The sequence below is a fragment of the Notechis scutatus genome, chromosome 1 (assembly GCF_049901735.1).
Source record: "Notechis scutatus isolate UNSWTSFEM ecotype Mainland chromosome 1, rNotScu1.2, whole genome shotgun sequence".
Classification (NCBI taxonomy): Eukaryota; Metazoa; Chordata; class Lepidosauria; order Squamata; family Elapidae; genus Notechis; species Notechis scutatus.
The window spans coordinates 20,244,723-20,258,429 of record NC_142009.1 but is presented as its reverse complement, the minus strand read 5'-3'; the positions used below and the strand labels follow the sequence as shown (position 1 = coordinate 20,258,429).

Sequence of the window (13,707 nt, the reverse complement as noted above, 5' to 3'; positions counted from 1 at the left end):
AATGTTGGTTTAATTTGGAAAGCATTGACCTTTTCCTGGGTTCATTTATCAGGCTACGCAAACAAAGTGAGTTCATTGTGGTTTATAAGCTACATTTATGGTAGTTGAGCACAAATTAAAACTCGCCAAAACTACATGCAACTTGCAAGCTACTGACAGTGTGTGTAATAAATACATAACTGGAAAATTGTTGCCTCGTTCACTAATTTTTGGAATGGAGCCTCCTGTTGGTATAGTATTTGTAAACCAAATTAGTCCAGAAAAAAAATGAGCATCTCTACTTTATAGCTAAGTACATAATCCGACAAAGTGATCTGACGCACAAGCCCCTTACAAATTTCCATGCAACATCACAATGCAAGTATAGAAGAGGCAGAATTTGCATTGCAACACAAAAAAAGCATGCTTTGCCTCCCCTTATATGCCCCCACCCACAAAGGCTCAGGAACCAGGTCACTGCAGGTAATCCTCAAGGTACGACCGCAATTGGGTCCAGAATTTTCATTGCTAAACAAGGCAGATGTTAAAGGAGTCACACCTGTCTTTATTACCTTTTTTTGCCATGGTTCACAATAAGTGAATCATACTGTCATTAAGTGAATTTGGTTGCTAAATGAACAGTTGTAAGTTGAGGACAAGTTACTTCTCTCCTTGATTAGTTTCCATCCATGGCTTCTTCTCTTGCCTTCTGGTGCTTTGGAAAATAGGTTGACCCCCCTCTTCTTTGTGGCAGTCTCTTAAATATTGGAACAGTGCCATCATGTCACCCTAGTCCTTTTCATTAAACTAAACATATCCAGTTCCTGGATTCTTCATATGTTTTAACCTCCAGTTCCTTACTGTTCTTCTCTGCACACTTTCTAAAGTCTCGACATCTGTTTTATATTGTAGCGACCAAAGCTGGATGCAGTATTCCAAATGTGCTCTTACCAAGGCATTATCAAGTGGTACTAAGACTTCAAGTGATCGTGATTCCATCTAAGCACAGCTTTTCTGGTAACTAAAGAGACTATGAAGTCAAGCTTATTTTTGGCTCAAAAACAGTAACAACAGTAACAACAACAGAGGCATAGAATCAAAATCATGTGAAGTATTAGTACCACTTTATAAAGCCTTAGTAAAGCTACACCTGGAATACTGCATCCAGTTTTGGTCACCAGATTACAAAAAAGATGTTGAGACTTTGGAAAAAGTGCAAAGAAGAGCAACTAAGATGATTAAAGGCCTGGAGACTAAAACATATGAAGAATGGTTGCAGGATTTGGGTTTGGCTAGTCTAGAGAAAAGGACTAGGGTGGACACTTTGGCAGTATTCCAGTATTTGAGAGGCTGCCACAAAGAGGAGGAGGTCAATTTATTTTCCAAAGTATCAGAGTGCAAGATGAGAAACAATGGATAGAAACTAATCAAGGAGAGAAACAACCTGGAATTAAGGAGAAACTTCTTAGCAGTGAGGATAATTAACTAGTGGAACAGCTTGCCTTCAAAAGTTGTGGGTGCTTCATCACTGGGGGTTTTTTAAGAAGAGACTGGAGAGCCATTTGTCTGAAATGGTATAGGGTCTCTTGCTTGAGCAGGGGGCTGGACTAGGTGACCTCCAAGGTCCCTTCCAATTTATTCTGATTGATTGAAATCCCCCCCCACCAGCCCATCAGTTTCCAAGAGACCGCAGCATTGCAAACTAAACTGTTTGAAATTGATTTTCTTAATAACAGTATTTAAATTGTGACTGAGATCTTCCTCCTGCTTGAGAATGGACAGAAAAGGCCTTTGCTGATACGACATATAAGACATGTGATCCCACAGATACAAACAGTGTTTTTTTTTCTGTTAGGGATTTCCCATCCTGAACCCTACCATTGTTCACAATCTTGTAACGTTCTATTTATTTTGCTCCCATTTCAACCTTACCCTAACAGCACTTAGGACAGCTACCAACAATAACATTGCAGTTCAGTTGATTATGTGTCATCAAGTCATTTTTGACTCCTAGCAACCACACAGATAGAGTTTCTCCATGGCGATCTATCCTTCACCTGGACTTTTGGCTCTTCCAACTGTGCACTTAGTGTCACTGTAACGGAGGCCATCCACTTTGTTGGCTGGGGATTTCTGGGAGTTGAACTCCAAGCATTTTAAAAGTTGATAAGGTTGAGAAGATCCATGCTATACTAACAGTGCTGTCCCCTTAAAATGCTTTCCTGATCTGCAAGTCGTCTTGTCTGATGCTTTCCTAATCCAAGCCTAACAGATTTCCTTTCTCTTTTGCTTCCCTTTATGGAAGATATCTCGACTTTCTATCCCGTACTGCTGTGTATATTCAGCTTTAAACTCCAGCTGTCAGAATCTATACAGAGGGAATACCAGTTGAGGCAGGCAGACCTGAGCTTTCTGGCTCTGTGTGAGTGAGGTAGATATTTCCCCTGTTGAAAGTTTGGATTCCTTCTAACCTCTGCTGGTTTTTTGCCAACAAGAGAAAATTAAACTTTCAATAGAAATGAGAAACTGTTTGTTTCTCCTTTGCACAAACCAGGCCTCTTCAGTGAGATTGAAGCTTGCCTGTCCTAACACTTGGGGGCAAGATGGACACCCTCTCCATCATCATCTCACACCTATCCCAACATTACTTTTCCAAAAAGCAACTGGACTTTCTTGGTTTCTTTTTCCCTTGAAAAGATTTTGCTTCTCATCCAAGAAGCTTCTTCGGTTCTAACTGAATGTGGAAAATGGAAGGATTTATCTTCTTTGCAGTCATTTAGTCATTAGCATTCTGTGGATTGGTCATTAGTGCTCTGCTTTCAATAAAGTCCAGCTGCCTTTTGGAAAAGCACTGTTGGGGCAACCATGATTTGAATGAATCTCCATAGGCTCCTCACGTCTATGTGACTAGAGAGGATGGGAGTTTATTTCAATGCATATGAAAAGTAGAGGCCAGGCAAAGGATCTAGTTCTCGGCTTGCCTACAAGGATCCTTGCTGAGTAACTACACTTAGAGGAAGGGTATCAAACTTAAGGGCCAGAGGCCAGATCCGGGATGCTAAGTGGGATGCTTAGATCTGCCCCGCAGGGCTACCCTGGAAACAGCAAAGGACTCTGCCAGAGAAACGGAGCTCAGGAGGGCTGTGCACAGCCCTCCCAGGCCCTTTTCGGCCATGATGCCCTTCTGCAGCTCTCTGCCAGTGAAAATGGAGCTCTGTTTTCATGGCAGAGGACTGCAGGAGGCTGTTGCAGCCAAAAATGGGCTGGGGGGAGGACACTTGTAGCCCATTCAAGCTCTGTTTTCACTGGCAGAGGGCTGCAGGAGGGCATCACGGCTGAAAAAGGAGCTCGGGAGCCCATTTTCACTGGCAAAGCGTTTGAGCCAACTCAGGAGCCACCGATATGAGTGATGTCAAGCTGACCACACCCACCCCGGCCCCTGAGGTCAAGCACAACTCTGATGCGGCCTTCATTAAAATTGAGTTTGACAGCCCTGACTTAGAGCTACAGAGTTAGTATCTGCCAAGTGTCCCATGGGTTATCAGCCTTGGTGCTCTCACTTCCTCTGCAGAAAATCAAATTGCTCCCTAACCGCAGTGAAATGCTTTATTCTGTAGTTTCTCTGCAGTTGTGAGTCACTTGGGGGCCTGTTATGAATAGTGAATTCATTTACTGAATGTTAATCAAAATGTGTGTGTGTTGGGCGGGTGGGTTGTCCACGTGTATGTGAATGTTTTAAAAGTGCAAATGAGCAGCTTTGTGGAACTCAGAGTTTTTAATTCCTCCCCTCCTGTTGAATTACATTTTTCCAACGCTCTGCACGAAATATTTACTGTCACTTAAGAGTAACATGAGAGTGGGTGAATCTGATGAGTATCATCCCATAATGCTTTTGAGCATTCTTATCTCTTCTGTTGTGTTTCTGTAGCAATCTAAAGGTTTTCTTGAAAAAAGCTCAAAACACTGTATTTAAAATGTCAGTTCCTCTCTCCCCTCCCCCCAAAATGTCATATTTAAGAGTTTTATCTCAAATAAAACTCATGCATAATTATGATGCATTTAAATCACTAAGACTTGTGTTGTTGGCATGGTTTTGTAGTTAACAGTGGGAAACTAGGACAGAGAAGAGGGTTCTAGGTTCAAACTGTACCTCAGCCCTCAAGCTCACTGGCTAAATTTAGATGTGTGTGGATTCATCCATTGTGCTAAGACGTGATATGGTATGTTTAATTTTAGCTTAGTATGATGTTACAGCATGTAACATATGGAGTGTATATATGCTTACTTCTCTTCTGTCACATTCTCATCATACGCTAAATAATAATAATAAATCCAATATATATGCTTAGAGTTCTATGGAACGCCCAAGCTTATGACTTAACAAATAATACTTAAAAAAACAACTAAGATTATTAATTCATAAGGCTACTAGGAGGATTAAAAATGGGGGAAGAAATATTTTGAAGGTTATCGTTGTTCTGTTCATTCATTCATTCATTTGTTCATTCATTCGTTTGTTCATCTATTCATTCATTCAATTTCTATAACCATCCAACTCAATCAATGATTCTGGGCGGCTTACAATACCGAAACAATAAAAACAATAAAAAGCATTTAAAAGCAATAGCAAAGGACTGACTCTTACAAAAAGCCAGCTTAGTTGGGGCGAGTAGATCCCTGAAGTTTAACATTCACCCTTACATGTCCAAAATGATATGGAAAATTCCTACACCAAGGGTAGAAGGACGTCGAAATTTGAAATAAGTAAATGCAAAGCTTTCAAAACAATCCTATTATATTACAAGTCAGCCAGATATAATCTTTGCTTTTGCCAATAAACACAAAACTATAGGACAAAGGCTCTCATTAGTTTATTATGAATTCTCTTATGGTTTTCAAGGAGGGGAAAATATGCTTGGGAAAATCCAATTGAAAAGTTGTCCGTGTTATAGTTATTTCAACTCTGGCTGCAATTGTTGGATTAGATGGGTTAGATTGATAATCTTTTGTAACATTTTTACTAGATGCCAAAAAGAAGATTATAGTAACAAGTCATGTGGGATGATTTCTTGATCCAAATCTGCGTGTATTCACTTGGTGGGAAATAGAAAAGTTTTTTCTGACCTCCAACCAGCTTCCCACCATACATCCAGGGCTCTTGGACATCAAAGATGGCATTTTGTAAAGCCTGTGATCATGATGATTGTTATCCATTCACTCTTGGCAATTCTATGGGCCAGGTCTCTCCACATCTTCTGATCTTGTTCTACTTCTTTGAGTTTTTCCATGCTATGCTGAAAAATTATGCCGAAAAGGTTACGTGGAGGCCAATTTCATGCTGTAATTTCTCTTTTATTCATGTGGCATAGTGATTGTACAGCATGGGTTTATGGGCATTGGATGGCATATCATTACAGGTAGTCCTCGGCTTACAACAGTTTGTTTAGTGACCGTTCAAAGTTGCAATGGCACTGAAAAATGTGACATAACTGTTTTTCAGAGTTATGATCTTTGCAGCAGCCCCATGATCATACAATCAAAATTCAGGTGCTTGGCAACTGGTTCATATTTATGACCGTTGCTGTGTGCCAAGGTCATGTGGCCACCTTTTGCAACCTTCTGACAAGCAAAGTCAATGGGGAAGCCAGATTCACTTGACAATCAGATAACAGACCATTAGAGTTGGGAGGCACCTTGTAGTTCATCTAATCCAACCCCCTGCCCAAGCGAGAGACCCTACACCATTTCTGACAGATGGCAGTCCAATCTCTTCTTGAATGTCTCAAGTGATGGCTCTCCCACAGCTTCCGAGGGCAACTTATGTTCCATTGGTTGATTGTTCACACCGTCAGAAAGTTTCTCCTTATTTCCAGGTTGAATCTCTCTCCTTGTTCAGTTTCCATCCATTATTCCTCAATCTCTAGTAATCAGATTACTAACTTATCAACTACAGCGATTCACTTAACAAGCGTGGCAAGGAAGGTCGTAAAATGGGGCAAAAATCACTTAACAAATGTCTCACTTAATGGTAGAAATTTGGGGATGGTAAGTCAAGGACTACCGATTCACATTTTGAAATTGTCAGATCCATTTGTTAGTATCCAGTGACACTAAAGTGAGTTCGGGGAATTTATTTATTTGTTTATTAAATTTGTTTGCCACTCATCTCACTGCAAGGCAACTCTGGGGGATGGCGGAAAAGTTGGGTTGCTTTTTCTCCATTTTAGCACTTGCAAAATCATTAATTATTTGGAGACTAAAACATGGAGCTTCTGAAAGATTGGATAAAGTGAGTATCTCTGCAAATCAACAATATTTTATTCTTTTTCCTTCTTTCCCATTGGCTGCGCTTTGTGGATTCCCCCCCACTGGAAACCTGTAGAACTTCCAGCTGAAGAAGGTAAGCTTGATTCCTATTTGCAATCATTTGATTATCTCTTTATTTATTTAACTTCTGTGTGTTCCCCATCTTACCTAGGCGGCTCTAGGCAGTTTACAATTATATAATATTTTAATAAAGAGGGGATGATTCATGGACTATGTGGGAGATGAAGAGAAAGTTGAGTTCAAATCAGAGGCCATCCATGGGCTTCTTTGGACTGACCTAGGGGTCATTGCTGTCTTTTAAATAATCTACAATGCCACTCATGGGATGAATAAAGTAATAATATTTAAGATACCCACCAGTGTGATCTGGATGGGAATGCTTCATGTAGTCAATCTGAGAGGATGATCATGTTTATCATGATATCACCAGTGTACTGATGATGACGCCTAGTTTGGGTAATGAAATATCTGCAAGAAAACAACCAAGCTCAGAGAGCACCAACGACTCATCATTTCATCCCCGAGCTACAAATATTCTCCTTGATTGGTATTCTGTTTATCATGAATTATATCTTTATATGGTGGGCATGATTACCATAAAACGAGTGGTTCTTGCACTAATGCCCCAAGTTGTGACAAAAGGGCCTACTATACTTTGTATTCTTCCATTGGTGTTACTCCTCTGCATAAAAAAATGAGACAACTAGTATTAGTGATTACATTATAGTTTTCTCCCTGACGTTTACATTATAGTTTTCATTACATTACATTATAGTTTTCTCCCTGATTTTTGCTGTGCCAGGATTTTTATTGGTGTTCATGTTGGATTAAATATATTTAAAAATACCATCCAAGAACAATGCCTTGCTTTTGAAGATCAAACATAAGTCTCTTATTGTCAGAGGGAGGTAGAAGCATATCTAAGTTTGCATTTCCCCCCACTTTTTGACAGAATTAGTTTCATCTATAGTTTTTTTTTAATGCATCCTACTTTTTAAATAGATATCTAAGGGGTATTTCTAGGATAGAAACAAAAAAATGATAGCAGAATAAAATCTAATGTTCCATTGAGTCTGCCCTTTGTCTTTATAATGTCTTTTTAATTAAGTTTTTAATTGTTATTTTAAAATTTTATTAATCTTTGTTTAATTTTTTTATTTTTGTCGGATATGTGTTTATTCCAAGCATGTTCAGACAAAGTTACTGATAATTGAATCAGCAGCTGAAGTTGGTTCCAAGTTTTTGCCATTCTCTTTGTGAAGAAAACTTTCCAACAACACTTTTGAACTTCCCCTGTTTGAGGTTATGACCCCATGTTCTTGATTTTTACTTATTTTCTGCTGATTTTTTTTATTATTCTAACAAGAGATTTAAATTAACTTTGTAGGAAAATCACTTCTGGAGCTAATACTGGAGCAGTTTGAAGATCTCCTAGTACGCATCCTTCTCTTGGCTGCTTTTGTTTCCTTTGTAAGTATGGTTACCTCAGCTGAGATTTGTTTTATTTATTTATCAAATTTCTAGATGGCCCATCTCACTTGGGTGTCTATGTGGTTAATAGATCAAACAGTAAAATGATGTAATAGCTATAGTCAAAAGCAAAGTTTTAAAAACTAACAAATGAAGCTCTTCAAATGATTTCTTAGTAACTAAATGTTCAACTCACAGAACATGAGTACAAATACGGATGCTGACCTGGTGGACTCCTATCCAGGAGACAAATTGCTAATCTCACAGAAAAAGCTTGTTTTTTTCTAGTTGGCTTAGGAGTGAAATATCATAGCAGCACAGAAAATTGCCAGATATCAAGTCAGATTGTAGTCCTCTAGCTCAGCCCCGTTTGTACAGATTTCTATGGCTGGACTGAGTGGAAACTTTTATTTTATTTATTTGTATCCCGCCTTTATTATTTTTACAAATAATTCAAGGTGGCAAACATATCCAACATACATTCCTTTTCCTATTTTCCCCACAGCAAGAGCCTTGTGAGAAAGGGTTGGGCTGAGAGAGAGTGACTGGCCCAAAGTAACCCAGTTGACTTTCATGCTTAAGGTGGGACTTGAACTCACAGTCTCCTACTTTCTATTCTGGTGCCTTAACTACTAGACCAAACTGGCTCTCAGCTCTATCCCTTTCAGAAGTTCTTAACATAGATATATTACGGGGAGAAGGTGGGGTGTCTTTGAACTCGGATTAAAACAAAATTAGTTTTCATTTGTAGCTGAAATTTAGCTTCTTGTTCAAAAATGTATATGGGCAACAATTTAATATATGGCTGCCGGACTTCAAAAAAAGATAGTACCCTTTAAAAATATAATGTGAGATTTCAGAAAATTTTTGAAGATTAATAAAGAAGCACAACTAATAATGTATGTGTCATTTTTGAATAATGATAGTTGTATTTGAATATGATAACTTTCCTCTACAAATATAAAACAATCTATATTTATGTATTTTATTTTATGTGTTTAAATTTAAAAACATTTTTTTTAGAAGAGACTATAGGTTTCACCAAATTCTCAAATACATGATACAAAAAAATTGAGAATCTTGGTTTTAATTGGATTTGCTGAGCAACCTCACATGTAAATAACCAAAATTTTGTTTAGATTAAGATAACCTTCTCATTTTTTTTTACTTTGAGCACCCTGGCCCACATTAAAAATGAAATTCTGTTGTCTGCTCTCAAAACAAAGTATATTCTATACATACATAACATATATGCTACATACACGTGCACGGGGGCGGGGGGAAGGAAGGATAAATAACCTATCCTGAAAATATATATAGGCTGCAAGTTATAGAAAGTACGTGCCTCCAGTTTTTTGTTCTAACATTTCATATATCTCATAATAGCAACGGGAAATTCTGTTAACCACACAAGTACATAAGTAGACCTTATAAGCAGATCTCATTTAGTGACAAGCAGACAACGGAGGAAAAAGCAGAAATGGAGGCCAGGAAAAGAGGAAATTGCATGCACTGAATAATTTCAGTTATGTATTGTTGTGGGCAGAATGCGTGCTTAAATAAGAAATGAAAGTGTTTGGATAAAGTCGCATCAAAGTAGCTTTTACTGGCATGTATAGCTGTAGGGTGTCCTTGCCAGAGGACTGGAGAAAAGCCCCAAACCCTCAAAGTTTTCAGGTTAGGTACCCTGTTAAATGATGCAGAAGACTTAGAAATGTAATGTAAATTATAACATGATCTGATGCAAGATCTGAATACAACATGAGGTGACCTTACTGTGGGCTGATTCAGTGCCTCAGCATTCTGCTCTTCTCAAGATAGTCATCTGTTGGGGATGGAGTAATGAATCCTACAGTGTGCAGAGCATTGGAGATCTCGTAGATATATATATATATATATATATATATATATATATATATATATATATATATATATATATATATATATATATATATATATATATATATATATATATATTTGTTTTCTTAAGTTTTCGCAGTACTTACATGTATGGTGTTCGGCTTGGTTCGGTATTTTCCCACGTCATTGTAGTTCTTTTAAAGTTGTAGCAACGTTTCAGCAGAATCTCATCTGCCATCATCAGGCTTCTGTATTGTGTCCGTCTGTGAGTCAGACTTTTACAGTAGTTTCAGATTTGAATTTGGGGCAGCCTATTGCTGTGCCAGAATGGTTTTTCTTCATCCTGATTGGTTGGGAGTCTTGGTCTGTGTTTATTGGTCTCGGAGTTTGCTGTGTTCTGCTTGATTGGTGTCTCTAATATCTTCTGTCTGTTTTTGGCTCTTTTTGTATCTTGATTGGCTGGCAGCATTGTGTTGCTTTAATGGAGGCCTTTAGTGCAGCTTGGCTTCGGGTAAATGGACGGCTATCATTAGTTAGGAAGCTGGGTTTCATCTGGGTGCCTGGTTGGGGTGTGTTTGAGCTGGAGGTATCAGGGGGATCTGTTTGTGCCCAGGTGTTTGCCTGGCTTGTGGTGTGGAGATTTTTTGTTTGTGAGTGCAGGCTTCCAAATGATTGACAGCCTGGTGGAATCATCTCTTCTGTTCATGCTTTCTGGTCTTTTTCAATCTCTATGGCTTCTCTGATGATTCTGTGATTAGGGTTTTCTATAGTGGCCAGGGTTTTGGTGCCATTGAAGTTGATGCTATGACCTGTGGCTTCCATGTGTTGGACTAGTGAGGAAGTGTGTTCCAGCTTTTTGACTGCATTTTTGTGTTCATCCAGGCGGGTGCTTATTCTTCTATTGGTCTGTCCAATGTATGTGGCGGGCATGATGCACAGGGGACTTCGTATATGCCTTGGTTTTCCAGGTCAATTTTATCTTTGGGGTTGCTAAGGATGGCTGCTATTTTTCTGTCTGTTTTGAAGGCAGTCCTGATGTGATGTCTGTGTAGTACCTTACTAATTTTGTCTGTAGTACCTCTTATGTAGGGCAGGACAGCTGTTCCATAGGTCTGTTCATCTTCTGGGTCTCTATTATGTTTCAGTGTGTTTTTGTGGATCAGCTGGTGATTTTGCTTTTGTGGAAGCCGTTGGCTGTCAGTACTTTAGTCAGGGTGCATAGTTCAGTCTTAATGTGTGTCTTGTCTGCCAGGCGTTTGGTTCTGGTAATTAGTGTTTTAGCCACGGAGTTTATCTGTGCTGGGTGGTGGTGGGATTGGGCGTTGAGGTAGCGGTTGGTGTGGGTTTTCTTCTGGTATATGGTGTGTCCTAGTGTGCCATCTGTTTTTTTGTAGATTAGTACATCTAGGAATGGTAGTTGTTTGTTTGTTTCTGTTCCATGGTGAACTTGATTTTGGGGTGTGCGCTGTTTAGGTGTGTTAGGAAATTGTTTAGGTTTTCTTGTCCATGGGGCCAAATCACGAATGTGTCATCGATGTATCTTAACCATAGTTTGGGTTTGAGGGTGGCATTGGCCAGGGCTCTGGATTCGAATTCTTCCATGAACAGGTTTGCAATGACAGGTGACAGTGGTGATCCCATGGGAGCTCCTTCTATTTGTTTGTATCTTTGTCCTTTGTATATGAAATATGTGTTGGTTAAGCAGTGTTCTGTTAGTTCCATGAGGTGTTTAGCTGGTTGGTATTTATTTTTGATGATTTCAAGGGTCTCTTTTATCGGGACTTGAGTGAATAGTGAAACCACGTCAAAACTTACAAGCAGATCTTCTTGCTCCACGTGTAGATCTTTGATCATTTCCAAGAAGTGGTATGAGTTTTTACATGAGAAGCTGCTGTTTCAGCATGGGGCTGTAGCTCTTTTGCTAGGTGTTTAGCTAGGTTTTGTAGTGGTGCTCCTCTGGAGCTGACTATGGGTCTGAGAGGTATGCCTTCTTTGTGTATTTTTGGGAGGCCGTATAGTTTGGGGCATCTGGAAGATTTCTCTCTGGGTATGATCATGTGTTGGATCTCTTTGCTTATGTGGCTGGTTATAATTTTCTTCTTGGTTAATTTTTCCAGATATGTGGTTGGGTCAGTGTTTATGGGTTTGTATGTGGAGTCTTGGAGTAGGTCTGTCAATTTTGTTTCGTAGTCTTTTCTGTCCATTACTACAGTGGCATTCCCTTTGTCTGCTGGGAGGATGATTATGCTGCTATCTCTTTTCAGGGTTTGTAGTGCTTTGATTTCATTTTTCTGTAAGTTGCTTTTTGGTGGTTTGCTTGTGCATAAGATGTTGGTAACTTGGTGTCTTATTTTATCAGCTTCATCTGTATTTAATTTAGTTAGGCTGGATTCTACTGCACATATGATGGATTCTGTGGGGATTTTTGGGGTGCTATAGCATAATTGAATCCTTTGGTTAGGACATCTGTTTCTGTTTTGGTGAGTTCTCTGTTGGAAACGTTGTGCACTAATTGTTTCAGGTGTTGTTGTGAGTTGTTGGGGTTTTCTTGTCATGTTCTAATTTCTTTAATTTTTTCAATAATTTTTCCTGTTTGTAAATACCTTCAGAATCAGCTCTCCAAGTTGTAAGTTGTTTTATCTTGTCCCAAAGTAGAGGGTGGATTTTGCTGCTCAGTTCCAGGTGTAGTGCTAGCAAATCTTTGTTTAACTGATCTAATCGGAATCTCTTACTGTGGAGCTCATTCCGTAGTAAAGCCATTTCAGTTCTTTTCAGGATACGTTTAGTGGCTGCTGTGCTTTGATGAAATGTTAATTTGAAGCAGGTTGGTGTAGTATTGTTGTCTCTGCAGCTGCGTAGGAATTGGAGGTCACATAGTATTCCTGCTCTTTTAATTTCCAGTTTCTCGTAGGTTTTGATCTGGCTGTTTATTTAAAGCAACTTACAGAAAAATGAAATCAAAGCACTACAAACCCTGAAAAGAGATAGCAGCATAATCATCCTCCCAGCAGACAAAGGGAATGCCACTGTAGTAATGGACAGAAAAGACTACGAAACAAAATTGACAGACCTACTCCAAGACTCCACATACAAACCCATAAACACTGACCCAACCACATATCTGGAAAAATTAACCAAGAAGAAAATTATAACCAGCCACATAAGCAAAGAGATCCAACACATGATCATACCCAGAGAGAAATCTTCCAGATGCCCCAAACTATACGGCCTCCCAAAAATACACAAAGAAGGCATACCTCTCAGACCCATAGTCAGCTCCAGAGGAGCACCACTACAAAACCTAGCTAAACACCTAGCAAAAGAGCTACAGCCCCATGCTGAAACAGCAGCTTCTCATGTAAAAACTCATACCACTTCTTGAAATGATCAAAGATCTACACGTGGAGCAAGAAGATCTGCTTGTAAGTTTTGACGTGGTTTCACTATTCACTCAAGTCCCGATAAAAGAGACCCTTGAAATCATCAAAAATAAATACCAACCAGCTAAACACCTCATGGAACTAACAGAACACTGCTTAACCAACACATATTTCATATACAAAGGACAAAGATACAAACAAATAGAAGGAGCTCCCATGGGATCACCACTGTCACCTGTCATTGCAAACCTGTTCATGGAAGAATTCGAATCCAGAGCCCTGGCCAATGCCACCTCAAACCCAAACTATGGTTAAGATACATCGATGACACATTCGTGATTTGGCCCCATGGACAAGAAAACCTAAACAATTTCCTAACACACCTAAACAGCGCACACCCCAAAATCAAGTTCACCATGGAAACAGAAACAAACAAACAACTACCATTCCTAGATGTACTAATCTACAAAAAAACAGATGGCACACTAGGACACACCATATACCAGAAGAAAACCCACACCAACCGCTACCTCAACGCCCAATCCCACCACCACCCAGCACAGATAAACTCCGTGGCTAAAACACTAATTACCAGAACCAAACGCCTGGCAGACAAGACACACATTAAGACTGAACTATGCACCCTGACTAAAGTACTGACAGCCAACGGCTTCCACAAAAGCAAAATCAC

At 39.4% G+C, this 13,707-nt stretch overlaps 1 protein-coding gene across 1 annotated transcript in view; it reads left to right on the top strand.

Annotated features, from left to right (window-relative positions):
- The window catches only part of ATP2A3 (ATPase sarcoplasmic/endoplasmic reticulum Ca2+ transporting 3), a 159,763-nt gene that overhangs the window by 75,166 nt on the left and 70,890 nt on the right, over positions 1-13,707 (top strand). The window contains exons 2-3 of the mRNA XM_087957871.1: positions 6,362-6,379; positions 7,694-7,776. Of these exons, the coding sequence (XP_087813997.1) occupies positions 6,362-6,379; positions 7,694-7,776 (101 nt within the window). The remainder of the gene's footprint in view (positions 1-6,361; positions 6,380-7,693; positions 7,777-13,707) is intronic.